This window comes from Pristiophorus japonicus, chromosome 8, assembly GCF_044704955.1.
Source record: "Pristiophorus japonicus isolate sPriJap1 chromosome 8, sPriJap1.hap1, whole genome shotgun sequence".
Taxonomy (NCBI): Eukaryota; Metazoa; Chordata; class Chondrichthyes; family Pristiophoridae; genus Pristiophorus; species Pristiophorus japonicus.
The window spans coordinates 226,522,443-226,550,145 of record NC_091984.1 but is presented as its reverse complement, the minus strand read 5'-3'; the positions used below and the strand labels follow the sequence as shown (position 1 = coordinate 226,550,145).

The following is a 27,703-nucleotide window of genomic DNA, read 5'->3' as shown; positions in this document are numbered from 1 at the left end:
GTATGAAGGCAGAGTTGGTTAAAGTGGACTGGAAAAATATGTAAAAGGGTAAGACTGTAGAAATGCAGTGGCAAACATTTAAGGAGATATTTCATAACTCTCAGCAAAGATTTTTTCCAGTGAGAAATAAAGATGCTAAGAGAAGGATGAACCATCTCTGGCTAACTAAAGAAGTAAAGGCTGGTATCAAATTGAAAACAAAGGCATACAATGTTGCGAAGGACAGTGGAAGGCCAGAGGATTGGGAAATGTTTAGAAACCAGCAAAGGACGACTAGAAAAATGATAAAGACAGAAAAGATAGCATATGAGAGTAAACTCGCAAAAAATATAAAAACAAATAGTAAGAGCTTCTACAGGCATATAAAAAGGAAACAAGTAGCTAAAATAAATGCTGGTCCCTTAGAGGATGAGACTGGGGAATTAATAATGGGAAACAGGGAAATGGCAGAGACTTTGAACAAATATTTTGTGTCGGTCTTCACGGTAGAGGATACTAAAAACATCCCAATAATTGATAATCAAGGAGCTATTGTGAGGGGGAAACTCTATCACTAGAGATAAAGTACTAGGCAAACTAATGAGACCAAAGTAGTCAAGTTCCCTGGACCAGATGGCATGCATCCTCGGGTCTTAAAAGAAGTGACTGCAGAGATAGTGGATTCATTGGTTGTAATCTACCAAAATTTCCGGAATTCTGGAGAGGTCCCAGCGGATTGGAAAACCGCAAATGTAACACCCCTATTTAAGAAAGGAGGGAGACAGAGAGCAGGAAACTATAGACCAGTTAGCCTAACATCTGTCGTTGGAAAAATGCTGGAGTCCATCATTAAGGAAGCAGTAGCAGGACATTTAGAAAATCATAATGCAGTCAAGCAGAGTCAGCATGATTTTCTGAAAAGGAAATCATGTTTGACAAATTTGCTGCCATTCTTTGAGGATGTAACAAGCAGAGTGGATAAAGGAGAACCAGTTGATGTCGTATATTTGGATTTCCAGAAAGCATTCGATAAGGTGCCACACAAAAGGTTACTGCACAAGATAAGAGCTCACGGGGTTGGGGGTAATATATTAGCGTGGATAGAAAGTAGAGAGTCGGGATAAATGGGTCTTTTTCAGGTTGGCAAACTGTAACTAGTGGGGTGTCACAGGGATCAGTGATGGGGCCCCAACTATTTACAATTTATATTAATGACTTGGATGAAGGGACTGAATGGAACATAGCCAAATTTGCTGATGATACAAAGATAGGTGGGAAAGCAAGTTGTGAGGAGGATGCAAATAATCTACAAAGGGATATAGATAGGCTCAGTGAGTGGAAAAGAAATTGGCAGATGGACTATAATGTGGGAAAATTTGAGGTTATCTACTTTACTAGAACTAAAAAAGCAAATTATTATTTAACTGGAGAGCGATCCCAAAATGCTGTAGTACAGAGGGATCTGGGGGTTCTTGTGCATGAAACACAAAATGTTAGTATGCAGGTACAGCAAGTAATCAGGAAGGCAAATGGAATGTTGGCCTTTATTGCAAGGGGGATGGAGTACAAAAGTAGGGAAATCCTACTCCAACTGTAGAAGGTATTAGTGAGGCCACACCTGGAATACTGTGTACAGTTTTGGTCTCCTTATGTAAGGAAGGATATACTTGCATTGGAGGCAGTTAAGAGAAGGTCCTCTAGGTTGATTCTTGAGATGAAGGGGATGTCATATGAAGAAAGGTTGAGCAGGTTGGCCCTGTACTCCTTGGAGTTTAGAAGAATGAGAGGTGATGTTATTGAAATATATAAGATTCTGAGGGGGCTTGACAGGATAGATGCGGAGAGGATGTTTCCCCTCATGGGGGAATCTAGAACTAGGGGGTATAGTTTTAGAATAAAGTGCCGCCCAATTAATATAAAACTAAGGAGGAATTTCTTCTCTCAGAGGGTCGTGAATCTTTGGAATTTTCTACCCCAGAGAACTGTGGAGGCTGGGTCTTTGAATATATTTAAAGTGGAGATAGACAGATTTTTGTATAATAAGGGAGTCAAGGGTTATGGGAGTGGGCAGGGAAGTGGAGTTGAGGCCAGGATCAGATCAGCCGTGATCTTATTGAATGGCGGAGCAGGCCTGTTCCTATTTCTTATGTTCTTATGTTCTTTATCTTAAATCAACGTCCTCTGGTTACCGACCCACCCATGAGTGGAAACAATTTCTTTTTATTTCAAAATTATCACCTTGTTTACAAATCCCTCCATGGCCTCGCCCCTCCCTATCTCTGTAATCTCCTCCAGCCCCACAAACCCCCGAAATGTCTGCGCTCCTCTAATTCTGCCCTCCTGAGCATCCCTGATTATAATCGCTCAACCATCGGTGGTGGTGCCTTCAGCTGCCTAGGCCCCACCCTAAACCTCTCCGCCTCTCTAACGCTTTCCTCCTTTAAGACACTCCTTAAAACCTACCTCTTTGACCAAGCTTTTGGTCATCTGTCGTAATTTCTTATGTAGCTTTGTGTCAAATTTATTTGTTTTGTGTAAAAGAAACAAAGTGCCTTCGGATGTTTTACTACGTTAAAGGCGCAAGTTGTTGTCATTTACTTTAGCAAAACCCCTCACCATTTTGACTAACTCTATTAAATCCTCCCTTAACCTTCTCTGCTCTAGAAGATCCCCAGTTTCTCCAGTCTCTCCACATAACGGAAGTTCCTCCTTGCTGTTATCCTTGTAGTAAATCTCCTCTGCCCCCTCTCAAAGCTCTAAAGATGTTGTTATTCCATGTTTACTAAGTTGCTCCTGGTTCCTAGAGAACAATTTTAAAATCTTCAAACAGTAGAAATAAAAATCAATTAGTTATAAAAATAATAAAATTAAAGTTAAAATACAAAGTAGACTGGGGGAGAAAAGAAACAATGGGACAAATACAAGTAGAGCATTTTAATAGCTTTATTCCTATGCAAACATTTGTTTCACTGCATATTTCAGCTGTTTAAGGTTAATAATACAGCACTGAAGTTATTTCTGATGTTTCTGTAGCTCCACTTGCTATAATTTTAGTGTTACTTTCCATCTGACAGTTCATGAGCTATAAAAACTGGTCTGCCTGGGGAGACAGGAGTTTCCCTGGATCTGCCCGCTATGAAAGACCTCCGAGATCTCTGCGCTCCTCTAATTCTGCCCTCTTGCGCATCCCCAATTTTCATCGCTCCACCATTGGCTGTTGTGCCTTCGGCTGCCGGGGCCCTAAGCTCTGGAATTCCTTCCTTAAACCTCTGCACCTCTCTACCTCTCCCTGTTCCTTTAAGACGCTCCTTAAAACCTACTTCTTTGACCAAGCTTTTGGTCATCTGTCGTAATATGTCCTTACGTGACCCGGTGTCAAATTTTGTTTGATAATCGTGCCTGTTAAACGACTTGGGACGTTTTTCTACGCCAAAGGCTCTATATAAATGCAAGTTGCTTGCTGTTGCTGTAAAGGTTACTTGTACTTTCCAGGTCTGTGATTGTCAAAAATATCACGAGCAATCAATCAAATCAGGTTCAAAAATTTTAAGCTACCTTTCTCAGGAAGCTTTATTCCCCCAGAGTATAAATTGATATTTAACATGGTTTTAAGGGAAATTTTATAAAATGAAACAGGAGAGATCAGTGAAGCATATAATTCCCCTCACTATAAAAGATTCATATCCCCTTGACTAATATTCCACTTGCCATATGCATGATTTCACAGTCATTCAACTGCAATATATTGCCTACTTAGAATGATTTCAGGGGAAATAAAACTCTGGCCAATAAGTCTATTAACATAAAATTAAATTCTGTAGCACTTAGTACTCTCTCTTATACAATAATACACTATTGGTTCCTTATCATTAGTAGTCAGCTGTAGTTCAGTGAGTAGCACCCTTGCCTTTGAGTCAGAAGATTGTGGATTCAAGCCCCAATCCAGGGACTCGAGCACATAAATCTAAGCTGATACTCCCTGTGCAGTGCTGAGGGAGTGCTGCACTGTCAAAGGTGCCGTCTTTCGGATGAGACATTAAACCAAGGTTCCGTCTGCTCTCTCAAGTGGACGTAAAAGTTCCCATGGCATTATTTCGAAGAGGAGCAGGGGAGTTCTCCCCGGTGTCCTGGTCAATATTTATCCCTCAATCAACATCATGAAAAAAAAATCTGGTCATTATGTTTGTGGGAGCTTGCTGTGCACAAGTTGGCTGCCGCTTTTTCCTACATTACAACAGTGACTGCACTCCAAAAATACTTTGTTGGCTGTAAAGCGCTTTGGGATGTCCGGTGGTCGTGAAAGGCGCTATATAAATGCAAGTCTTTCTTTTATTATCAGATACCAATCAGAGAGCTCACTGAACAAGGAGAGTTAGGCTAATCCCATTATACTGCTGACAATTTTTTTATTGTGACACGGAGATTAGTTGCACTGATTGTTAATAAGAAAACACATGTTTATTTAGAACTAACACCAGTGGGGCCAGCGCTGAAGGGTGCGATCTCAGAATAACTCTTGTAATCTCCTGGCTAATTGTGATCAGAATCATTTGCCCATATGGAGGGTAAGCACCGACTGGTTGGGCCGAATGGCCTGTTTCCATGATGGCACCTCTAAGTATTTCTACGTGTAACTGCGGGGTGAATTTCTATGGGTCAGGGGAACGGGATGGGGGGGATTCTCTAAATCCCTCACCGTAACTTTAGCGGGAGATCTGCTGCTAGCCTGGGAAAAGGGCACATGCGGTATTTATGCCGCTTTTCCGCTGATTCGGTGGATCTTCCACCGAACCTACGTTGGGAGGTGCGGGGGGAGAACCCACCCTACGTGAAAATTCACCCCATGCACCCTGAGGGTTTTCTTGGGCCTCTATGTCGAAGGTTGCATGGTGAGCTATGATCATATTGAATGACGGTGCAGGTTCGAAGGGCCGAATGGCCTGCTCCTGCACCTAGCTTCTATGTTTTCTATGTTTCTATCTCAGCTCAGCTCTGGAGGACCTCCTCAGAAAACAGTCACAAGTCAGCAATCTCACTCAGAGGACAAGGTGTGGGAAATGAATAATGTGAAACGGGAGCAGGTGAAGATGTTACTCAGAGGCCGGGGTCAAGGCCTGTTGAAGGGAATGGGAAGGTGGAACATTACTTTGACTGTGCTATATGTGACTGCTCAATATGGTCTTTTCAACATATTTTCCCTACATTATGAGGGGCCTAGATAGATAGGAAGGACCTGTTTCCCCTAGCAGAGGGGTCAATAACCAGGGGGCATAGATTTAAAGTCGTTGGTAGAAGGATCCTCGCTCAGGCCAATAGCCCGAAGCACTGACCACGTTCGATCAGCTCCGCTGGATGGGCTACATCGTCCGCATGCCGGACACGAGACTCGCAAAACAAGCGCCCTACTCGGAGCTCCGACACGGCAAACGAGCCCCAGGTGGGCAGAGGAAATGCTTCAAGGACACCTTCAAAGCCTCCTTGAAAAAATGTAACATCCCCGCCGGCACCTGGGAATCCCTGGCCCACGACCGCCCAAAGTGGAGGAAAAGCATCCGGGAAGGCGCCGAACACCTCGAGCCTCTTCGCCGAGAACAAGCAGAAACCAAGCGTCGTCAGCGAAGGGAGTGCACGGCAACGCAGGCGCCCCACCCACCCGTCCCTTCAACCACCGTCTGTCCCACCTGTGACAGAGACTGTAGGTCCCGCATTGGACCCTTCAATCAACTGAGAACTCATTTCTAGTGTGGAAGCAAGTCATCCTCGACTTCTGAGTCAGAACGTTGTGGGTTTAAACTTGAGACTTGAGCATAAAAATCTAGGCTGACACTCCAGTGCAGTACTGAGAGAGTGCTGCACTGTCGGAGGTGCCGTCTTTCGGACGTGGTGGTAAACCGAGGCCCGTCTGCCGTCTCAGGTGGATGTACAGATCTCACATCACTATTTGAAGAAGAGCAAGGGAGTTCTCCTGGTGTGCTGGCCAACATTTATCCCTCAACCAGCACCTCAAATAAATGAATTGGTCATTTATTTAATTGGTGTTTGTGGTTCTTGCTGTGTGCAAATTGGCTGCAGCGTTTCTTTCATTACAGCAGTGATTGCTCCTCAAAAGCATTTAATTGGCTGTGAGGTGCTTTGGGACGTCCAGAGGTTGTAAAGGGCGCTTTATAAATGCAAGTCTTTTTTTTCTTTTGTATCAATTCAAGTTATTTTCTTTCTATTTATCAAGAAAGACATGCATTTAATATAGCACCTTTCAGTTTCCAAAGTGCTGTGTAGCCAATGAAGTACATTTGAAGTGTAGTCACTGTTGTAATGTAGGAAACACGGCAGACAATTTATGCACAGCAAGCTCCCACAAACAACAGTGAGATAATACCCAGATAACCTGTTTTAGTGATGTTGGTTGAGGGATAAATTAATACGTCCACCTGATAGAGCAGACGGAACCTCGGTTTAACGTCTCATCCGAAAGACAGCATCACCGACAGTGCAGCACTCCCTCAGCACTGCACTGGAGTGTCAGCCTAGATTTTGGTGCTCAAGTCTCTGCAGTGGGCTAATCTGTTTTAGTGAGGTTGATTGAGAGATAAATATTGGCCAGGACACTGAGAAGAGCTCCCCTGTTCTTCTTCGAATCTGTACCATGGGATCTTTTACGTCCATCTGAGAGAGCAGACGGGGCCTCCATGTATAGAAACATAGAAAATAGGAGCAGTAGTAGGCCATTCGGCCCTTTGAGTCTGCACCGCCATTCAATATGATCATGGCTGATCCTCTATCTCAACACCATATTCCCGCTTTATCTCCATACCCCTTGATGCCTTTTGTTTCTAGAAATTTATCTATCTCCCTCTTAAATATATTCAGTGACTTGGCCTCCACAGCCTTCTGTGGTAGAGAATTCCACAGGTTCACCACCCTCTGAGTGAAAACATTTCTCCTCATCTCGGTCCTAAATTTCCTACCCCGTATCCTGAGACTGTGGCCCCTTGTTCTAGACTTCCCAGCCCGGGGAAACATCCTCCCTCATGTTTCATCCCAAAGGCGGCATCTCCGACGGTGCAGAACTCCCTCAGCACTGCCCTGGGAGTGTCAGCCTTGATCTATAGCACTGATGCGCCTCACCTGATGAATCATCTTCATTCAGGGGCCTGCACCATGGTTCCAGAATGTCAAAGTAAGACAGATGGAGAATAATGCTCCGGGACACATCCTTACCTGTCTCCCTTTCCAGCCAGGGCAACCTTTTCAAAGTGCATGTGGAATTTCTGGCCTTTTGTGCCTTCGATTATCCAAGTGCAGGTTAAGTTGTTGCTGTAGTTTGCAGGAAAACTGGGTGACAGTACTCTGCCTGTGGTAGCATTCGATATAGTTCCGCCACAGAGTGCTAAAGAGAGAGAGAGGGAGCAAGGGAGAACGACAGTGTAAATTAGATAGGAAGACTATTATTACCTGTCGCATAAACAGTGAATGCTTTACTTTTCCCCCCAAGGTTATTCCTCTTCCCCTTGCGAATGCTCGGATTTCTGCAGGGCTGCGGTTCCACAGTGGGAGGTAGCCTTCTACTGCCGCACATTAGCGGCCGTTTGTAATGTGTGCACCTGAGAGCATGCTCACAGGCTTGTGGTGCTGTTGCGACCACCATGCGGGGGCTGCCTGTCTTTTACCAGGAACTCATCAGGGTCTGGAACAGAGTCGCCACCAGGCGCAGCTCTCCCCCCGTCTGGAGTGGCGGCTGTCCTTCGGGAGCCGCTGCTCAGGAATCCGTACCTCCACGACCGCGGTTTAAGGTGGCAGGCGGACGAGAGGACTGTGGCTGGAGAGGTGACCAGGGTCAGGGACCTGCTCGATGGCGGAGGAGCGGGCTGGATGGCGCCAGACGTGCTGGCACGGCGCCTAAACTGGGCCGACGTCCGGCGCACGGCCGATGCCATCGAGTCGCTAAAAACAGCGCTGGGCCCTGACTCCGTTCGGTGTGTCGAGGAGGCTCAAGCACGTGGGGAGATCCCGTCCGAACTGACCCCCGACCGGACGGAATACCTCATCGGCGCCAAGCCCCGAAACCTCCCTCGGGAGCCGGCGCCTCACAACTTGAAGCTTCACGGCTGGGATTCCTGTACGGGCTGCTCCTGCACACTCTCAACCTTGCCATCCTCGTCTGCCGTCCGGACACGCCATGGTGCACCATCTTTCCGTCCGGAGGAGGCGGGGGTCCCCAAAGGTGTGCTCTCTATGTGGGAGTCCTCCCCTTATTTATTGGGAACTTAGCCTGGAGGGTGGTGCACGGAGCAGTCCCGTGCAATAAGTTTCTAATTCGTTTCACGGGCTCCCAGGCCGCCTGCAATTTCTGCGGTCTGGAGGAGTCCGTGTTCCATGTTTTTACTGAGTGTGCGAGGTTGCAGCCCCGCTTGCAATATTTGAAGGGGCTGCTCCTCAAATTCTGGTTGCACTTCAGTCCCACGATCCTGATCTTTGGGCACCCTGTGCGGAGGGGAGCGGGTAGGTCCGAGGGCCTCCTTGTAGGACTGCTCCTGGGCACGGCCAAGGGTGCCATCAGCCGGTCCAGGCAGCGGGCGGTCGAGGGGGTTGTTCAGCCCGACTGCCTGCCTCTCTTCCTCGGTTACATCCGGGCCAGGGTGTCCTTGGAGATGGAGCACGCAGTGTCCACCGGTACGCTCGCGGCCTTCCGCGAGAGGTGGGCGCCGGAGGGACTGGAGTGCATCATCACCCCCGGCAACCAAATTTTAATTTGATTTTATGTCTAAATGTTAATTTGTTTAACTTGTCGGTTTTAGTGTTCCCCCCCTACTTTTAGCCAGGGGGCACTTGTATAATTTGTGTGTTGGTGCCCTCAAAAAAAACGCAAAAAAAAAACAAGGGGGCACCTGAAAAGTTTTTGGAGGTTGCCCCCCCTTTAATCAGGGGGCACTTGATTATTGTCTTAAAACAAAATAATTGTGGAGCTGTTGCACTGTGATTGGCTTAGCATGTCACGTGACGTTCACAAGACTCAATAAAACCCCGGTTAGTTGAGGTCAGGTTGTCCATGATGAGGCAGGCAGTGGTGAGCCTGGTGGATGAACTGGCAGTGTTCAGTTTGATCGTTAAACCTTTGCTGATAAACCAGCTAGTTCTTTACAGCAAATGTGTAGCTGTGAATTCTTAAGCAAAGAACCCATGAAGCAAATACACTACACCGTTCTTCAAGCCTGAGTGTCGGCAGACTATTTAACCATAGAGGGCATCACAGCCCGGTCTGAGCCTGTTCTCACACAACACCACACACACACACAGGGGACTATTTTAACTTTGTGCGATGAAACAAAATGGATGATACAACAACAACAACAACTTGTATTCATATAGCACCTGTAAGGCAAAACAAATAAATTGACACCAAGCCACATAAGGTGATATTAGGGCAGAGGTCAAAGAGATAGGGTTTAAGGGGCATCTTGAAGGAGGAAAGAGAGGTAGAGAAGCGGAGAGGTTTAGGGAGGGAGTTCCAGAGCTTAGGGCCCAGGCAGCTGAAGGCACGATTATAATCAGGGATGTTCAAGAGGGCAGAATTAGAGGAGCGCAGACATCTCGGGCGAGGTTGTGAGGCTGAAAGAGATTGCAGAGATAGGGAGGGGCGAGATCATGAAGGGATTTGTAAACAAGGATGAGAATTTTGAAATCGAGACGTTCCTTAACCGGGAGCCAATGTAGGTCAGCGAGCACAGGGGTCATGGGTCAGTTAGGACACGGGCTGCCGAGTTTTGGATGACCTCAAGTTTACATCGGGTAGAATGTGAGAGGCCAGCTAGGGGTGTGTTGGAGTAATCATGTCTAGAGGTAACAAAGACATGGATGATGGTTTCAGCAGCAGATGAGTTGAGGCAGGGGCGGAGATGGGCGATGTTAATGGAGGTGCAAATCGGCAGTTTTAGCTATGTCGTGGATATGTGTCCGGAAGCTCATTTCAGCGTCAAATGTGACACCTAGGTTGCGAACAGTCTGGTTCAGCCTCAGTCAGATGCTGGGCAGAGGGATGGAGTCGGGGGCTAGGGAACACAGTTTGTGAAGGGGAACAAAGACAATGGCTTTGGTTTTCCCAATATTTAATTGGAGAAGATTTCTTGCTCATCCTGTACTGGATGTCGGACAAGCAGTCTGACAATTTGAAGACCGTGGAGGTGTTGAGAGAAGTGGTGGTGAGGTAGAGCTGGGTGCTGTCAGCGTACATGTGGAAACTGACGCTGTGTTTTCGGATGATGTCATCAAGGGGCAGCATGTAGGTGAGAAATAGGAGGGGTCCAAGGATAGATGCTTGGGGGACACCAGAGGTAACGATGCGGGAGTGGGTAGCGAGTCAACAGCGCATTGAAGTTGGGAGAGATGTAAAACGGGCTGCCCATTCACTATCACCCATTTTACATTATCGCACAAAGTCAAAATGACCCCCTCTCCCTCCCGTACTTTCCAACACTGGGTAGTGATCAAGAACAGGAACGGTAGCCAGTTGCATTAAAGCCAATGGTAAGTCTCATATCAGTACCACCAACTTGGTATAGACTTTGAATTGAACGTTCATAGGGGAAGCTTGTGTCGGTAAAATGCTCTGCTTATGAGGTGCAAAGGTAGAATGCACTGAGCTGGGTTTCTTCATAACATATTGAAAACAGGAATCTGTGAGAACACCTTTAATGGAGTTTAAAAAAAAATCATTCACAGGATGTGGGCGTCGCTGGCAAGGCCAGCATTTATTGGCCATCCCGAATTGAACGAAAATACTTTCATTTATATAGCGCCTTTTACGACCACCGGACGTCTCAAGCACTTTACAGCCAATGAAATACTTTTGGAGTGTAGTCACTGTTGTAATGTGGGAAACGCGGCAGCCAATTTGCGTACAAGCAAGCTCCCACAAACAGCAACGCGATAATGACCAGATAATCTGGTTTTGTTATGTTGATTGAGGGATAAATATTGGCCAGGACAATGGGGATAGCTCCCCTGCTCTTCTTCAAAATAGTGCCATCGGATCTTTTACGTCCCCCTGAACAAGCAGACAGCACCTCGGTTTAACATTTCATCTGAAAGACAGCACCTCCGACAGCACAGTACTCCCTCAGCACTGCACTGGAGTGTCGGCCTAGAATTATGTGCTCAAGTTCCTGGAGTGGGATTTGAACCCACAATCTTCTGACTCAGAGGCCGAGAGTGCTACCCACTGAGCCACAGCTGACACTCCAGCTAATTAGCCTTGGAAAGATGATGGTGAGCCGCCTCTTGAACCGCTGCAGTCCGTGTGGTGAAGATGCTCCCACAGCGCTGTTATGGAGGGAGTTCCAGGATTTTAACCCAGCGACAATGGTGATATATTTCCAAGTCAGGATGGTGTGTGACTTGGAGGGGAACTTGGATGTGGTGGTGTTCCCATGCGCCTGCTGCCCTTGTCATTTTAGATGGACGAGATCACGGGTTTTTGACCTTAAGAACATAAGAACATAAGAAATAGGAGCAGGAGTAGGCCACCTGGCCCCTCGAGCTTGCTCCATCACTCGATAAGATCTTGGCTGATCTGATCATGGACTCAGCTCCACTTCCCCGCCCGCTCCCCGCAACTCTTTATTCCCTTATCGCTCAAAAATCTGTCTATCCCTGCCTTACTATATAAACCATTAAAGTTATCCTTTAAGAAAAGACAACAGATCTAAAGATAATATTCTACCCTCACTCTACAGTGTCTGTTGTGTGTTTCTATTGTAAGCCCTCAATGAGATAGTTATCATAGAATCATAGAATTTTATTGCACAGAAGGAGGCCATTCAGCCCATCATGTCTGTGTCGGCCAACGAAGAGCTATCCGGCCTTATCCCACTCTCCTGCTCTTGGTCGGTAACCCTGTAGGTTTTAGCACTTCAAGTGCACATTCAAATACTTTTAAAATATGGTGAGGCAGTGAGTTGCAGACCCTCAAATTCCCCCCTAAACCTTCTACCAATTACTTTAAATCAATGCCCCCTGGTTATTGATCCCTCTGCTAAGGGAAATAAATCCTTCCTATCCACTCTATCTCGGCCCCTCATAATTTTATACGTCTCAATAAGGTCTTCCCTCAGCCGCCTCTGCTCCAAAGAAAACAACCCCAGCCTATCCAATCTTTCCTCATCGCTAAGATTCTCCAGTCCAGGCAACACCCTTGTAAATCTCCTCTGCACCCTTTCCAGTCACATCTTTCCTGTAATGCGGTGACCAGCACTGCACGCAGTACTCTAGTTGTGGCCTAACTAGTGCTATATACAATTCAAGCATAACCTCCCTGCTCTTATATTCTATGCCTCGACTAATTCATTCATTATGTATTTTTAAACTACAGTCGGAGTTGTTATTTGTCAAGTAGGTGAATTTAAATTTTCAGCCGCGGCAGTAACTGGGTGGTAGCGGATTGGCCACCCGTTATTCACCCCGCCCGTTTTTAGTTTCCATTAATTTCGGTATGATGGGCAGCCAATTGACTGCTGCCCATATCTGCTAGCGTCGAAACATAAAATCAGCCCCTTTATAATTAAAGGGATCTCTCAAAGCGTTTCTCAGCTGTACATGCTGAAAAAAAATGTGCACTCTGCTTATGTCACAAAGACCATTGATGGCTGGAGCCACAGCAAATCCCATACAATGGCATGCAGGCTGGTTGTGGATGGTGACTGGGAGATATTTGAAACGTGAACATTCAGTACCAGCCCAGTACACAGCAATGCTCAGCACCAAGCACATTGCATCAATATCCAGCCAGTATCAGCAATAATGCACAGCCAGTACGCACCAATACTCAGCCAATAAACCGCACTATTATTCGGTACACAGCTGCTACACAGTAAGGTTAGTCGGTATACGACAATACCCAACTCGTGCTCTGCAGTACACAGCAACCAGCTTTACTGGGCTGGGGCTAAACCTGCATGGACTAGGGGGCTTTCTGATTGGCATCTAGGAATAATCCAAGCCGATCATGATCTCCTGTGAAGCAGTGTGATAATTGTTATACTCATAATAAATGGTCAGACCGAGTACTGTGTATAATGAGCAAGTGTGACCTTAGCTCCTTTATTGTAGTTCCCGAGTGCAGGTACCTTGTGGGTGGCCTGCTTATATACTGTACTCCTAAGGGATGTTGGGATCCCTTGGGACTTCAACAGGTAGGCCCTCTGGTGAACAGGTGTGATGCAGTTTACAAGGTTACAATAATGGTTTCATCACTGACAGAGAGGGGAGAGCCTGAACAGTGGTCTTCCATGGGCGGGAGAGGGGGGTGGGGTGGCGCGAGGTTATATGGTGATCTTTGTCTGCGCAGAGTTAAGATACCTTAGCTGGCGAAGTAGGAAGGATGCAATATTTGACCGCAATGTTCTTTATTGAGGCAGGAAGAGAATTGGCCAGCATCACCACCTCTGTGCTATCCAGAGATGCTTCCTGAAAAGTGTACATGTTGGATGTTGCAGGGGGCAGTAATGGGCTTTGGTTGTGATGCCCTTCACGATGAAATAGTCTATCAGCATTCATTGTCTACACTCACACATGAAGAAAGTACTGTGGGGTGGCCAGTACCTGTAGCACTGTACCCTTGCGATGAAATCATCCCTTTTTGTAGAATCGTAGACCAATACAGCACAGAAGGAGGCCACTCGGCCCATTGTGCCAGTGCCGGCTCTTTGAAAGAGCTGTCCAGTTAGTCCCACTCCCCCTGCCCTTTCCCCGTAGCCATGAAAATTTATCCCCTTCAAGTATTTATCCAATTGCCTTTTGAAAGTTACTGTTGCATTTTCTTCCCCCACCCTTTCCAGATCTTAACAACTCACTGCGTACATTTTTCTTCTCATGTTGCCTCTGGTTGTTTTGTCAATTGACCTTAAATCTGTGTCCTCTGGTTACTGACCCTTCCGCCACTGGACTCCTTAGTTACTCTATCAAAACCCTTCATGATTTTCAACACCTCTATAAATCTCTCCTTGAAACGTTAACTCTGCTTCTTGCTCCATAGATGCTCCCTGGCCTGCTGAATATTTCAATCATTTTCTGTTTCGGATTCCAGCATCCGCAGTGTTTTGCTATTGTATTATTCCCCTTAACCTTCTCTGCTCTGAGGAGAACAGCCCCAATTTCTCTAGTCTCTTTGAGAGAAGGGGGGGGGGGCAGGAAAATGGATAAGAAAATGATTAGTTCGACGTAATATAACGAAACAAAACATAACAAAAAAAAACATTTTGAAGAAGAGCTGGGGTGTTCTCCCCGGTGTCCTGGCCAATATTTATCCCTCAATCAACATAACTGTAACCTAGTGGCCCACTGCTCCACTAGTGGACTACTGTGGTAATGCAACAGCTGATGTAAATACAATAAGAGTCACAAAATTATGTTTGTTTGTTATGTCGTAAGAATATATCACAATAACAAAAACAGATTATCTGATCATTATCACATTGCTGTGTGTGGGAGCTTGCTTGTGCGCAAATTGGCTGCCGCGTTTCCCACATTACAACAGCGACTACACTCCAAAAGTGCTTCATTGGCTGTAAAGCGCTTTGGGATGGCTGGTGGTCATTAAAGGCGCTATATAAATGCAAATCTTTCTTTTATTTTACGTAGAGATTCACAACTTTAAGTTTTGACCATGAGAAACATTAAGAGAACATTTATAAAAGGTCTTTTCATGGGATTTCATGTCTGGGAAGGTAAAGAGGAGAGGCAAATAACTTTTATGAAGGAAAGGGAGGAGAAATAAGTGTTAAAGGAATTGGTTGCGTCTGGAGGTGGACTTCCCTGTGCTTTTACCGAGACAGGTTGGCTCCTTGGCGCTCCAGTGCGGCTTAGATGCGTTCATGCAGGTCAGTGTTTGCAGTCCTTGCAGATGGTAACCAGGGTTACAGCGGAAGTGTGCGGTGCCATCAGCATGCAGGTCCAACACAGACACATCGCCATAGTCAGGCCTCCGGGGAAAGTTGCAGCTCAGCATGAATACTGCAAAAAGACAGAGTCACACTGAAAATCTTTCATCCATGCTCAATTAGCCCCTGGTCCTTATTAATAGCGGCACTACATTGAAGGAAAGGGAATGAACATGTTGACAGACAGATAATGAACAAACATCAACTGTGGAAATCAGATTGACAAGAAAATTATAGAAACGCTATCACAAGAACATAAGAAATAGGAGCAGGAGTAGACCACTTGGGCCCTTGAGCCTCCTCTGCCATTGAATAAGATCATGGCTGATATGATCTTGGCCTCAACACCACTTTCCCACCTGTTCCCCATAATCCTTGACTCCCCTGTAGTAAGAGTAAAAATTATACAATGTAGCACAGTCTTAATGCAATATGCAGTAAAATTATAGAAGGATTCAAGCAATAATCTATCTGTAGAACCCCAATGTCTGTTGGCCCCAATGGGCCTTACATGCTAGTAAGAGGTCAGGTAGCACAGTTTTTGAAAGCCAAATGGAGTGAGTCATTCCTATGCTTGAATCATGAGAGGGTTCATGCAGCCTTTCATCAGTCTAAGCTGGACAAACTGGGGGCTCCGTGTCTTTGGCCAATGGCAGGAAGAGTAGATGGCCAGGCCTGTGCAATGTGTCTGACAGCGTTGCAACATCTCTTTGATGTTGGTTACTGAGAATGGGGGACTAGCTTTGCACCATTTTTACCGAATGGAGACTGATCTATCAACACTCGCCTCAAGCCCCGCTCACCAATCACCCCTGTGCTCATTGACTGGCTCCCGGTTGAGCAAAGTCTCGATTTTAAAATGCTCATCCTTGTTTTAAGATCTCTCCATGGCCTCACGCCTCCCTATCTCTGTAACCTCTTCTAGCCCCACAACTGCTCCCCCACCAGCCCCAAAATATCTGCACTCCTCTAATTCTGCCTTCCTGAGCATCCCTGATTATAATTGCTCAACCATTGATGGCCGTGCCTTTTGTTGCCTGGGTCCTAAGCTCTGGAACTCCCTGCCTAAACCTCTCTGCTTTTCTACCTCACTTTCCTTCTTAAAGATGCTCCTTAAAACCTACCTTTTTGACCAATCTGCCCTAATATCTCCTTATGTGGCTCTGTGTCAAATTTTTTTTGGTAAGGCTCCTAAGAAGCACCCATGGGATGCTTTACTATGTTAAAGGCGCTATATAAAACGTAACTTTGTTGGCCATCACTCTTATTGATCTCAATCACCAATAATTTGTCTGCTCAATATAAACATAATTCTGATTTAATCTTGCCTAGAAACAATCCATTCCTATTTAGTCATGCTAAGTAGAACTCTTGAACTAAGTAGAGAGAACTTTGGCAAATTAGGTTATTCATTTCCCAGGAATCAAGTTATGTTGTTTACCAGTCTTCTCATCAAAGATCAGTCAGAAATTTGTCACATTACACAAACCTTAGCAATCCTCAATTGGACCTAGCCAAGCCCAGTGGAATTCTTCAGGTGAAAAGTAAACTGTAAAGACCATAAAGGGGATGGAATCAATGGCGAAGATTTAGAGTTTCTTAAAACAGCGCTTAATTTTTAAAACTTAGCTGGGCTGGTAATGAAACAACCCTGTCAGTACTCTCCAGAGTTACTTTTCATTCTGTTACTTGCTGTTATTGAAACAGGGTAGGATTGATTTTAATGAATGCAGAGTTTGGTATCAGAATTGCACTCCCATCCTGTTATATATGTAAACTTGTATTTACTCTGTACAGCCACCAGAGGGCTCATCCCCAGGAGTTCCTTGGGAGCACAGTTATTAAAGGAGGCTTCACAGGTTGGAGAGGCACTCTGGAGACCTGCAATAAAAGACTAAGGTCACACTTTACTTTGAGCTCACAGTGTTCAGTCTGACTCTTTCTCCATACACTACACATCCCCTGTGGACCTTCCTGAGATTGCTGGACTCATTTCACTCAGTTCCCTTGACAGTCCAACAGTGGGGAAACCGCCATATCCTGTTTGTGGGCAGGTCTCAGAGGCCCACTCAGGCCAGAGGTTTGGGGGGGTGGGGGCAGCTTCATGACTGAGGATTGCGTCAGAGTTCTTGGGGCGTGGGATTTCCACAGGGGCTGTTTACAGGCCAGAAACGGTTGCCGTGCACAGATGCCTAACCTGTAGGCCCGAGGCCAGCCTGAAGTTGGGCCTCGGAAACATTGTACGCATGAGCTGTCGCTCCTGTCGTGCCTCCACAGGCAGCTTGCCCATTTTAGAAAGATCATATTTAGGCCTCTTGCCCCGCAGGCCGGAAGCGGCCCTCAGGAGGTGCTGCAGAGCTGGTGAGGAGCAAGCCTGTTCCTCCTGGCTTCACAGCAAAGCTAGAAAAATATAACATTTTCTTTGGTGATGGCCATCTGTTATGCTGTATCCATGCCTGGAGATCCAGAGCAGGACAATTTGCCCAGAGAGGGCCTAAAACAGGCATTAAGCCCCTAATTAGTATATGAAAAGGGGCCTAACGCTGTTATAGGTGGCCACTCCGGATACCTGTGCCAAAATCTAGGCGGACGTCTTTCAGGTGTCCTTGGGGCTCAGGATGTTGGCCCCCTAAATTGGCCATCGTAAAATGGACGCAACAAAGTCCAATTTCTACCTCTTAATTTCCACTGCTGGTCCAACGATATCATTTTGCTGCCTGACGCAACAATCCAAATAGTCTTTCAATAAAACCTTGTGTTGTGGCATCAGACAACATATTAGTCCTATAGTTAAACCAAAACAATTGTGAAACCAGTTTCGGAAGAAATATTGAGTCTGCATTGGGATTATGTTTGCATCAAAAGTTCTCTGTATAAAGCAGTGACAGACTGAAACTAGATGGTGCAATTTATAATGGGATTGGTTGTGTGCTCATCCATGTACTATGCCCCAAGCAGTCTTGCACATCCAGTCAACCAGGAGTTTCGAAGCAAAATTGAAAAATTTGAATTTACAGCTCTAATGTAGCTTACTGTCGTAAAAGTTAGTGCTTGGCCGTTAAAAGTAAAATAAAACCCGAAAGGTTGGAATAATATTTCACTTTTAATTCCAGAACATTCCGTAATGTCCAGCCAATGAGGTCCTCCCATGGTGTTGGTGAGATAGCAGCTAAATTGGGAACTCATTGTTCATCCTGTGAAAACTGAACTATCACTGCACATGATGACATGTTTAAACAATAGCTGCACAGACAGATAGTGAATAAGGAACAGAGAGGCCTTGTCCCAAGACTGTAACCTAATCGGGAGAGGCAGGTTGCACTGTAAGCCATCAAAACGAGGATTGAGCAATTAGTGGATTGTTAACCCGACCCCAGAATGCTATCCTCCTCAACCCACATTTTGTCTTGTCCTCTATTGTTTTCCAGATTCTCGCTGGGTTTGGCTCCAGGGTGGCTCAATACATAGAATTACATAGAATGTACAGCACCGAAACAGGTCATTCGGCCCCATTGGTCAGTATCAGCTGTGGTTCAGTGGATAGCACCCTCGACTCTGAGTCAGAAGGTTGTGGGTTCAAGTCCCCACTCCAGGGACTTGAGCACAAAGGTTGAGGCTGATGCTCCAGTGCAGTGCTGAGGGACCCTGTCAGAGGTGCTGCCTTTCAGATGAGGCATTAAACCATCTGCTCTCTCAGGTAGAAGTAAAAGATCCCATGACACTGCTTTAAAAAAGAGCTGGGGTGTTCTCCCCCAGTGCCCTGGCCAATATTTATCCCTCAATCAACATCACTAAAAGCAGATTATCTGGTCATTATCACATTGATCTTTGCGGGAGCTTGCTGTGCACAATTGGTTGCGTTTCCTACATTGTAACCGTGACTACATTTCAAAAGTACTTCTTTGGCTGTAAAGTGCTTTGGGACGTCCTGAGGTTGTGAAAGGCGCTATATAAATGCAAATCTTTCTTTTCTTTTTATGCTCCACTCAAGCATAAAACCAGTGACAATCATTTTGAGTTACGTATGATGGTGGTGTCTTGTAAAGTGAATGTAGCAAAAGGAAAAGAAACCATTTTCCTTGTAGAGAACAGCAAATGTGATGGACAATCAAAGAAAAATTCAACTTTTTATGGAATAGTTTAGTTTGCATCATTTCAAAAAGGACACGGATTATTTATTTTTTAAAGATACTGATGTACTCATTAAGATGGATGGCAACTGATAGAACAGTGGGTATTCACTGCTGGCAAGAATCAATTCATTTTGGACAGTAGAAATAATAACACTTTAATCCAATTTGTTTGTAAATCCATATCTCTGGCTTCAGGCAGGCAATATGAAAATGACAATGTTGAATCTATCCAAGTTTGGCAAGGCTGTTGTTTACAAACTTTCTTTTGGATTACTTACAAATATTGGGAAGGCCAAAGCTATTTGTTTTGAGTCCCTGCCACAAACTCTCTTCCCTAGCCGGCGAATCCATCGCTCTCCCTAGCTGAGCCAAACTTTTCGCAACCTTGGTGTTGTATTTGATCATACGATGAGCTTCTGGCCACATATCCGCACCATCACTAAGACCGCCTACGTCCATCTCCAAAACTTCGCCCGACTTTGCCCTTGTCTCAGCTCATTTCATGCTGAAATCCTCATCCATGCCTTTGTTGCCTCTAGACTTGACTATTTCAATGCACTCCAGGCTGGCCTCCCATCTTCCACCATCCAAAACCTTGAGCCCATCCAAAACTCGGCTGCCTGTGTCCTAACTCGCACCAAGTCCCGTTCACCCATCACCCCTGTGCTCGCTGATCCACATTCTCATCCTTGTTTTCAAATCCCTCCATGACCTCGCCCCTCCCTATCTTTACCACCTCCTCCAGCCCTACAACCCTGAGATGAGGAGGAATTTCTTCTCTGAGGGTTGAAAATCTATGGAATTCTCTGCCACAGAGAGCTGTGGAGGCTGGGTCACTGAATATATTTAAGGCGGAGATAGACAGATTTTTAAACGATAAGGGAGTAAAGAGTTATGGGGAGCGGGCAGGGAAGTGGAGCTGAGTCCATGATCAGATCAGCCATGCTCTTATTGAATAATGGAGCTGGCTCGATGGGCCAAATAGCCTACTCCTGCTCCTATTTCTTATGTTCTTACGTAACCTTCCGAGATATCTGCGCTTCTCCAAGTTTGTCCTCTTGTGCATCCCTGAGTTTAATCACTGTACAGTTGGTGGCTGTGCCTTCAGCTGCCTGGGCCCTCTGCTCTGGAACTCCCTCCCTAAACCTCTCCGTCTCTCTACCTCATTTTTTTCCTTAAGAAGCTCGTTAATCCTACCTCCATATCCTTTTGGTCATCTGTCCTAATATCACCTTATACGGCTCAGTGTCAAATGTTGTTTGGTAACGCTCCTGGGAGGTGGCTAATGACTTTGTACTTTGTTAAAGGCGCTATATGAATGCAAGTTCTTGCTGTTGTGTGTATTATCCAAACTGAGGGCATGATTAGCGACAGAAGGATGGGACTGAAGAGTTTCGTTTATATTACTGGTCCTAGCTGTTACCCCTTTCGTGATATTAACTGCTTCAACAAATGAGATGGAGGTTCTAGGCAGTAAAAAGGCTCAAAACAAAACAAAAACTCTCCAAGGATGGGTGATATTAAGAGAGGCAAGGGATGAAATTTATGAGGCATTGCCAGTTATCATGAGGGTGCCAAATGAGCACAGGGAGAAGTACCAATAGATTGGAAGCAGCCTGACGTGCTATCCATTTTCAGACAAACAGACTAGGGGAACTACAGGCCCATTAGGCTTGCATCAGTACCATGTACAATAGTGTAATTCATTATCAGGTATATACTGAGGATCTGCCTGTATGATAACAACCCTAGTAAATAATGGCCGATATGGATCCAGAAGGGAAGATATCGACTGAACAACCTCTTTGACTATTTTGAGGAAATGCCATGCCACATGGACTGTGGAAAACTCAATGACATGGTGAAGTGTTCACTTCCAAAATGTTCTGCAAAAAAGGCTATTACTTAAGCATAAACATTTTGGGATAAAGCTAAATTGGTTGAAGAAGAAGAAGGACTTGCATTTATATAGAGCTTTTCATGACCTCAGGAAGTCCCCATGTGTTTTACAGCCAATTAAGTAATTTTTGAAGATTAGTCGCTGTTGTAATGTAGGAAACCCGACAGCCAAATTGCGCACAGCAAGCTCCCACAAACAGCAATATGATAATGACCAGATAATCTGTTTTTTTTTAGTGATGTTGATTGAGGGATAAATATTGGCCAGGGCACCGGGGATAACTCCACTGCTCTTCTTTGAAATATTGCCATGGGATCTTTTGTGTTAACCTGAGAGGGCAGACAGGGCCTCAATTTGATATCTCATCCAAAAGACAGCACCTCCAACAATACAGCACTCCCTCAGTACTGAATTGGAGAGTCAGGCAAGAATTTTGTACTCAAGTCCCTGGAGTGGGACTGGAACTCATAACCTTCTGACTCAGAAGCCAAGAGTGCTACCAACGTGGCCACGGTTGACACAACCCAAAGGGTTAGAATTAGAGGGTGTCCGTTAAAGGAGTTACGTCAGGATGGGGACAAGTGCGGAGTGCCGTGACGGAACCTCACTGGTTTCTAATTTACATTAATGGTTTGGATTCAGAACCTCAATGCAAACTGCTCAAAATTTCAGGTCATATCAAACTAGAACGGGGCTGAAAAACATGCAGGTGAAGAGATCAATAGCAGATGAAAATTAATTTGGACAAATGTAAAGTACGACACGTGAGAAGAAAGACTGGGTGACACTAATACACCAGGAATGGTTTTGGAATAGCTAAGGATAAAGTTGAAAGAGATCCAGGGGTTTCAATAGACTTGATGCTCAAATTGACCAATCACTGTGGAGCAACAATGAATGAAGCAAGTGGAATACTGAAGTACATAACAACAACAACAACAACAACAACTTGTATTTATATAGTGCCTTTAACATAGTAAAACATCCCAAGGCACTTCACAGCAGTGTTTAAGACAAAACCGATACATTTGACACCGAGCCACATAAGAAGAAATTACGGTAGATAACCAGAAGCTTGGTCAAAGAGGTAGGTTTTAAGGAGTGTCTTAAAGGAGGAAAGAGAGTTGGAGAGGTTTAGGGAGGGAGTTCCAGAGCTTGGGGCCTAGGCAGCTGAAGGTACGGCCACCGATGGTTGAGCAGTTGTAATGAGGTGATGCTCAAGAGGGCAGAATCTGAAGAGCACAGACATCTCGTGGGGTTGTGAGGCTGAAAGAGATTACAGAGATAACCAAAACAGTAGAGTACCATTCAGAGAAAGTCATGGGGGCACAGTTCAGTGCTTTGGTCAGACGATATCTTTGAGTTCTGTGCCCAGTTCTTGTCACCAAGACAAAAGGGAGATATTCAAGCCCTCAACATGGTTCACGGAGGAGACTGATTCCATGTGTCAGGAGATTGAGTTATGAAGAAAGACGGAAACAGACTTGGGAGAAAAAGACGGAAACAGACTTGGGAGAAAGGAGAAAACTAAAAGGTGACCATATGAGAGTGTATGAGACAGTAAATGGTTGTGGGGGCATAAACCCCGAAGTCGTTTAAGAAACAGTAGTGGGGGAACAGCAGGATTTTTTGATGGATGAGCTAAGATGGGTCAAATGGCCTTCCTCATTTGTATCTAGCCCGTGATCTTGTGTACAATAAATGTAGAGCAGGCAGATCCTGCCAGCCCCTACGCCACTCTCTGGCCAGAGAACATGGAGCTGTGCCTTGGCTTCTGTGCTAAAGTTGTTGGAGGTTGGTGAGCAATGTCTCTCTGGGTTTTAGAAAAAAACATGAAAATAATGTTTCTTTGACCATGCAGGAATGAAGGAAAAGCAACATTTCTATCAACCTTCGTCATCTGGACAATTTTCCCTTCATTCACTTATTATGCCTGAAAGACCAAAGATTCAAATTCTTCAATTAAATTAATTGAGTTGAAAGATTGGATAATTTATGGAGCAAAACAATTCATCTTTGAAAATGAGATCCTTAATTTCTTGCTTTGCCAGAGACTGTCCCGTGTGTGTCCCTTGCAGGACACCATACTGCATTTCACAGGGGCACAGTAGCATAGCGGTTATATTACTGGATTCAGAGGCCTGGACTAATGATCCAGAGACGGGAATTTAAATCCCACCAAGGCAGCTGGGGGAATTTAAATTAATTTAATTAAACGAATCTGGTATTTAAAAAAAACTTGTATCAGTAATGGTGACCATGAAACTACCGGATTGTCGGAAAAACCCATCTGGTTCACTAATGTCCTTTAGGGAAGGAAATCTGTCGTCCTTACCCGGTCTGGCCTACACGTGACTCCAGACCCACAGCAATGTGGTTGACTCTTAACGGCCCCTCTGTGGTTCAAGAAGGCGGTTCACCACCACCACCTTCTCAAGGAGCAATTAGGGATGGGCAATAAATGCCGGCCTTGCCAGCGACGCCCACACCCCATGAATAAATTAAAAAAAACATAAACTACAACTTTGGCCAACATTTTGCTTGTTCCTAGTTTCTACCACTGCATCTCTTATCACTTACCCTGGTAATGGAGTTGAAATGTCCCAATACCTCCATATTGGAATGAGCGGAAATGCACTGAAATGGTATTGGTTGGGCTTCGGATCACCTGGCCTTCGACTAGAAGCATTTGGTTGGCTAAAACTATCCAACGCTCCTCTTCCAGTCCCCGGATGGAGAGCTGTTCCCCTTCAGAGAGGTTCAGAGTCTTAACCTGAAAAGAAGGACAACACAATATCTCAGTAACTGGGTGTGAGAAGCAGTCATTTTGTCACCTTCTGAGGATTGCAGTAGCAGCTCTGAAACCACAGCAATAAAACCGATAACAAGATTACCAGACCGTAATTATTTTAGTTGAATTTTTGAATCAAGAGCCATTTCATTCACCTTTGTATTTGTCTTGCTCTGTATCTATTGTGAAAGTTGCACATTGGCTGTGCTGATGGCTTAGTGGCCACTTTATATGTCTGTACTGTACCAGGATATTCTCAACTTCGGCATTATTGCTTCCTCTTGTAAGTGGACCCCTCGTCCCCTACAATCAGGAATTTCCCCTAACTGCCCAATACCTAGTCATAGGATAGTATGATCCAGATGTAAAACTCCTTGTGGTGTGAATTGGATGCTGTAATCTTTGACGTGCACCCATGAAAACGTGGAGGCCCCGAGCTGCGAGAGACCATCAGCGGTAGGTCGGGGCCATAAAAGGCGCGGCGAGCGGTCTCTGGAGCCAGCGTGGCAGCATACCACTGCAAGGTACAGCACGAGATGGTGCAGGTGGGCAATGGAGCTAAGAGGGTGACTGGATTGGACGTCATCAAGGTCCAGGTCGGTGATTGGAGCGTGGGCAGGTACAGCAGGAGTGGTGAGGTCGGGGCGAAGGAGCAGCACGGGAGAGCCCACACTGTGATATGTGTGCGCACTGGGTCCGTGCGGCCGAGCTGGTCTCCAGTCATCTTGGTTGATCCTTGCCACGGGACCTAGCTCTGTCAAGCCCGTGTGGTGGCCGGTGTGCAACGGCCACCACACGTTAAAAAAATCCGTGCACAGGCATCTTCCACCTTCAACATGTAGTTCGGGATCTGGAACATCAGGTCCTTCATTGAAACACCTGTGAGCTCATCCCTTTTTGGCGTGGAAGCAAGTCATCCCTGATACGCGGGACTGTCTATAATGATGATGATGATGTACCCATGTGTGTTTCTCCTGTCTACCAGTAGGTGGACTGATGAACATTCCAGTGAGATGAGGCACATTATAGTTTATCTATAAGATATTTCATAATCATCTGGAGGGAGTCATGGGAGAGCCTGGGTGCAGCCGTGCACCTCTGTGCATCGCTTGTCAGTGTTGCAGCACTTCAATGCTGTAGAATACGGACAGCAACAGCTGTCAAATTAAAGTTGGGCATGGTCCCTTTAAGGAAACTGGCAGATGATGTGTCATCAAATGATGTCACCAGACCCGCTTCCTCTAATTGGCTGGGAAATGTGCTGGGTGGGATTAGCAAGGCCAATCAGGGTAAATTCATTCTACACAGTGAGATGGAGACAGCAGCAGGGCCGGGACCCGCCACTGACATCGCCTGTCATGGACCTGTCGAGGTTGGTAAAATCCAACCCTCTGTGTTTGACTTCCTTACCAGATTTCTCCACACTCTAGTTTTCGATTTCCTTTCTTATCCGGACAGGCTTGACTGCTGATCATCCCCCAACTCCCTGTGCCGAGGGATTGCTCAGTTGAGCTGTCAGTTAAGCATGTTACCACCCTCAAAGGAGAAGGTTCATAAGAACATAAGAAATAGGAGCAGGAGTCAGCCATTTGGCCCTTCGAGCCTGCTCTGCCATTTAATAAGATCATGGCTGATCTGATCATGGACTTAAGTCCACTTCTCTGCCTGCTCCCCATAACCCTTTATTCCCTTATCGCCTATCTATGCCTATCTGTCTATCTCTGCCTTAAATATATTCAATGACCCAGCCTCCACAGTTCTCTGGGGCAGAGAATTCCATAGATTTACAACCCTCAGAGAAGAAATTCTTCCTCATCTCAGTTTTAAATGGGCGGCCCCTTATTCTGAGATTTAGTTTCCCCTATGAGGGGGAATATCCTCTCGGCATCCACCTTGTCGAGCCCCCTCATTATCTTATATGTTTCGATAAGATCATCTCTCATTCTTCTGAACTCCAAGAGTATAGGCCCAACCTACTCAACCTATCTTCATAAGTCAACCCCCTCATCTCCAGAATCAATCTAGTGAACCTTCTCTGAACAACCGCCAACGCAAATATATCCTTCCTTAAATATGGAGACCAAAACTGTACGCAGTACCCCAGGTGTGACCTCACCAATACCCTGTTCAGTTATAGTGACAGCTTTGCTGTGCTGAACTTATATGAATGAAGCCATCCCAACATAACATGTTTGAATGTTTATTGGAATCATTCTAACAAACATCTATTGTCTCAAGTTGATGTGATATTTTTTTGTCCAACATTATTTGTCCAGCCGTTTTGTCTGGACCTAATCTCCTATCTGCTGAATTGCAATCTGCCAAAAGCTGTATATTGTGGATTTAACTAATATTTTGTCAGATCAATGCACACAGGCTAAACAAATTATATTATAGATAGACTATTAAGAGTAAGCTGCTTCTTACACAGTTTATTGGCAACCGACATGTCTTTCAGATGGAACAGTTGGGTTTTCTCTTCTGTAGACCTTGAACATGTGTAGGAAATTTATCTACCTTAAGGCGCTTAAGTTTGCCCACGGATGTTTGAGCATGCAGCTTAAGGTCCTTTGAAGGCACTGCTGTCAATCACTACAAAGGCACAATCAATGGGGATGGATTGAATGGAATGCTCATTAACAATTAACCATGTCATCCAGGCCCTTGGCACCTGTTAAAGCCCTGGTAGTGTTGAATTCAATTTTTTTCTATTCCTCAACCAATTTGCACTTCAATCAACCTTGCCTGGTGTCTCCTGTTCTTCATTTCATAACATATAAAAATGAGAAAACGATTCATTCTATTTTGACTTGAAAAAAATCATTAAATATAAAGACCAAAATTGCCTTTTTGTCAGGAGTGAATTTTAGGATCAAAGAGAGGGCAGAGGGTGAATAATTGCAATAACAACAATTTGTATTTGTATAGTGCCTTTCATGTAGTGAAATGTCCCAAGGTGCTTCACAGAGTATTATGCAATAAAAATTTGACACCGTGCCGCATAAGGAGAAATTAGCACAGGTGAGGTAGGTTTCAAGGAGCGTCTTGAAGGAGGAAAGAGAGGTAGAGAGGCGGAGGGAGTTCCAGAGCTTGGGGCTCAGGCAACAGAAAGCACGGCCACCAATGGTTGAGCGATTATAATCAGGGATGCTCAAGAGGGCAGAATTAGAGGAGCGCAGACATCTTAGAGGAGATTACAGAGATAGGGAGGGGCGAAGCCATGGAGGGATTTGAAAATAACGATGAGAATTTTGAAATTGAGCTATTGCTTAACCAAAAGCCAATGTAGGTCAGCGAGCACAGGGGTGAGCGGGACTTGGTGCGAATTTTGAATCAACTCTTGTTTACATAGGGTAGAATGTGGGAGGTCTGCCAGGGATGCGTTGGAATAGTCAAGTCTAGAGGTAACAAAGGCATGGATGAGGGTTTCAGAAAGATGCTAAAATATTCCCAACAGCAAGCAATCCTACATTTGGCCGGTTAGGTTTGCTGCACTCATTTTAAGAGGACACTTTTGAAAAATGTAAACAATTTTCTCCTCAGCTCTAAGTTTTAATCTGCACTTCACTAAAACATTTCCAAAATATAGCGAATTAAAATAGCACCGTAGACTTGCTGTTCGCATTTTTCCTGGCAATCTAATGTGGAAGGATCTATAAAGTCGACTTTCTGATTGCACGCGGCTTGTGCCCGGGGCGTGTTAACATCATCATAGGCAGTCCCTCGAAGCGAAGATGACTTGCTTCCACGCCAAAAAGGGATGCATTCACAGGTGTTTCAATGAAGGACCTAATATTCCAGGTCCTGAACTACGTCTTGAAGGGTGGAAGATGCCTTTGCCTGGATTTTTTTAACGTGTGGTGGTCGTTGCACACCAGCCAACACACAGGCTTGACAGAGCTCGGTCTTGGACCAGTGACAAGGATTAACCAAGACGACTGGAGACCAGCTCTGCTGCACGGACCTAGTG

The 27,703-nt window shown here is 45.3% G+C and overlaps 1 protein-coding gene across 1 annotated transcript in view; it reads right to left on the bottom strand.

Annotated features, from left to right (window-relative positions):
• The window catches only part of LOC139269259 (seizure 6-like protein), a 287,174-nt gene that overhangs the window by 194,282 nt on the left and 65,189 nt on the right, over window positions 1–27,703 (bottom strand). The window contains exons 7-9 of the mRNA XM_070888347.1: window positions 23,523–23,715; window positions 14,797–14,982; window positions 7,198–7,366 (exon numbers count right to left, since the gene is read on the bottom strand). Coding sequence (XP_070744448.1) covers window positions 7,198–7,366; window positions 14,797–14,982; window positions 23,523–23,715 — 548 coding nt within the window. The remainder of the gene's footprint in view (window positions 1–7,197; window positions 7,367–14,796; window positions 14,983–23,522; window positions 23,716–27,703) is intronic.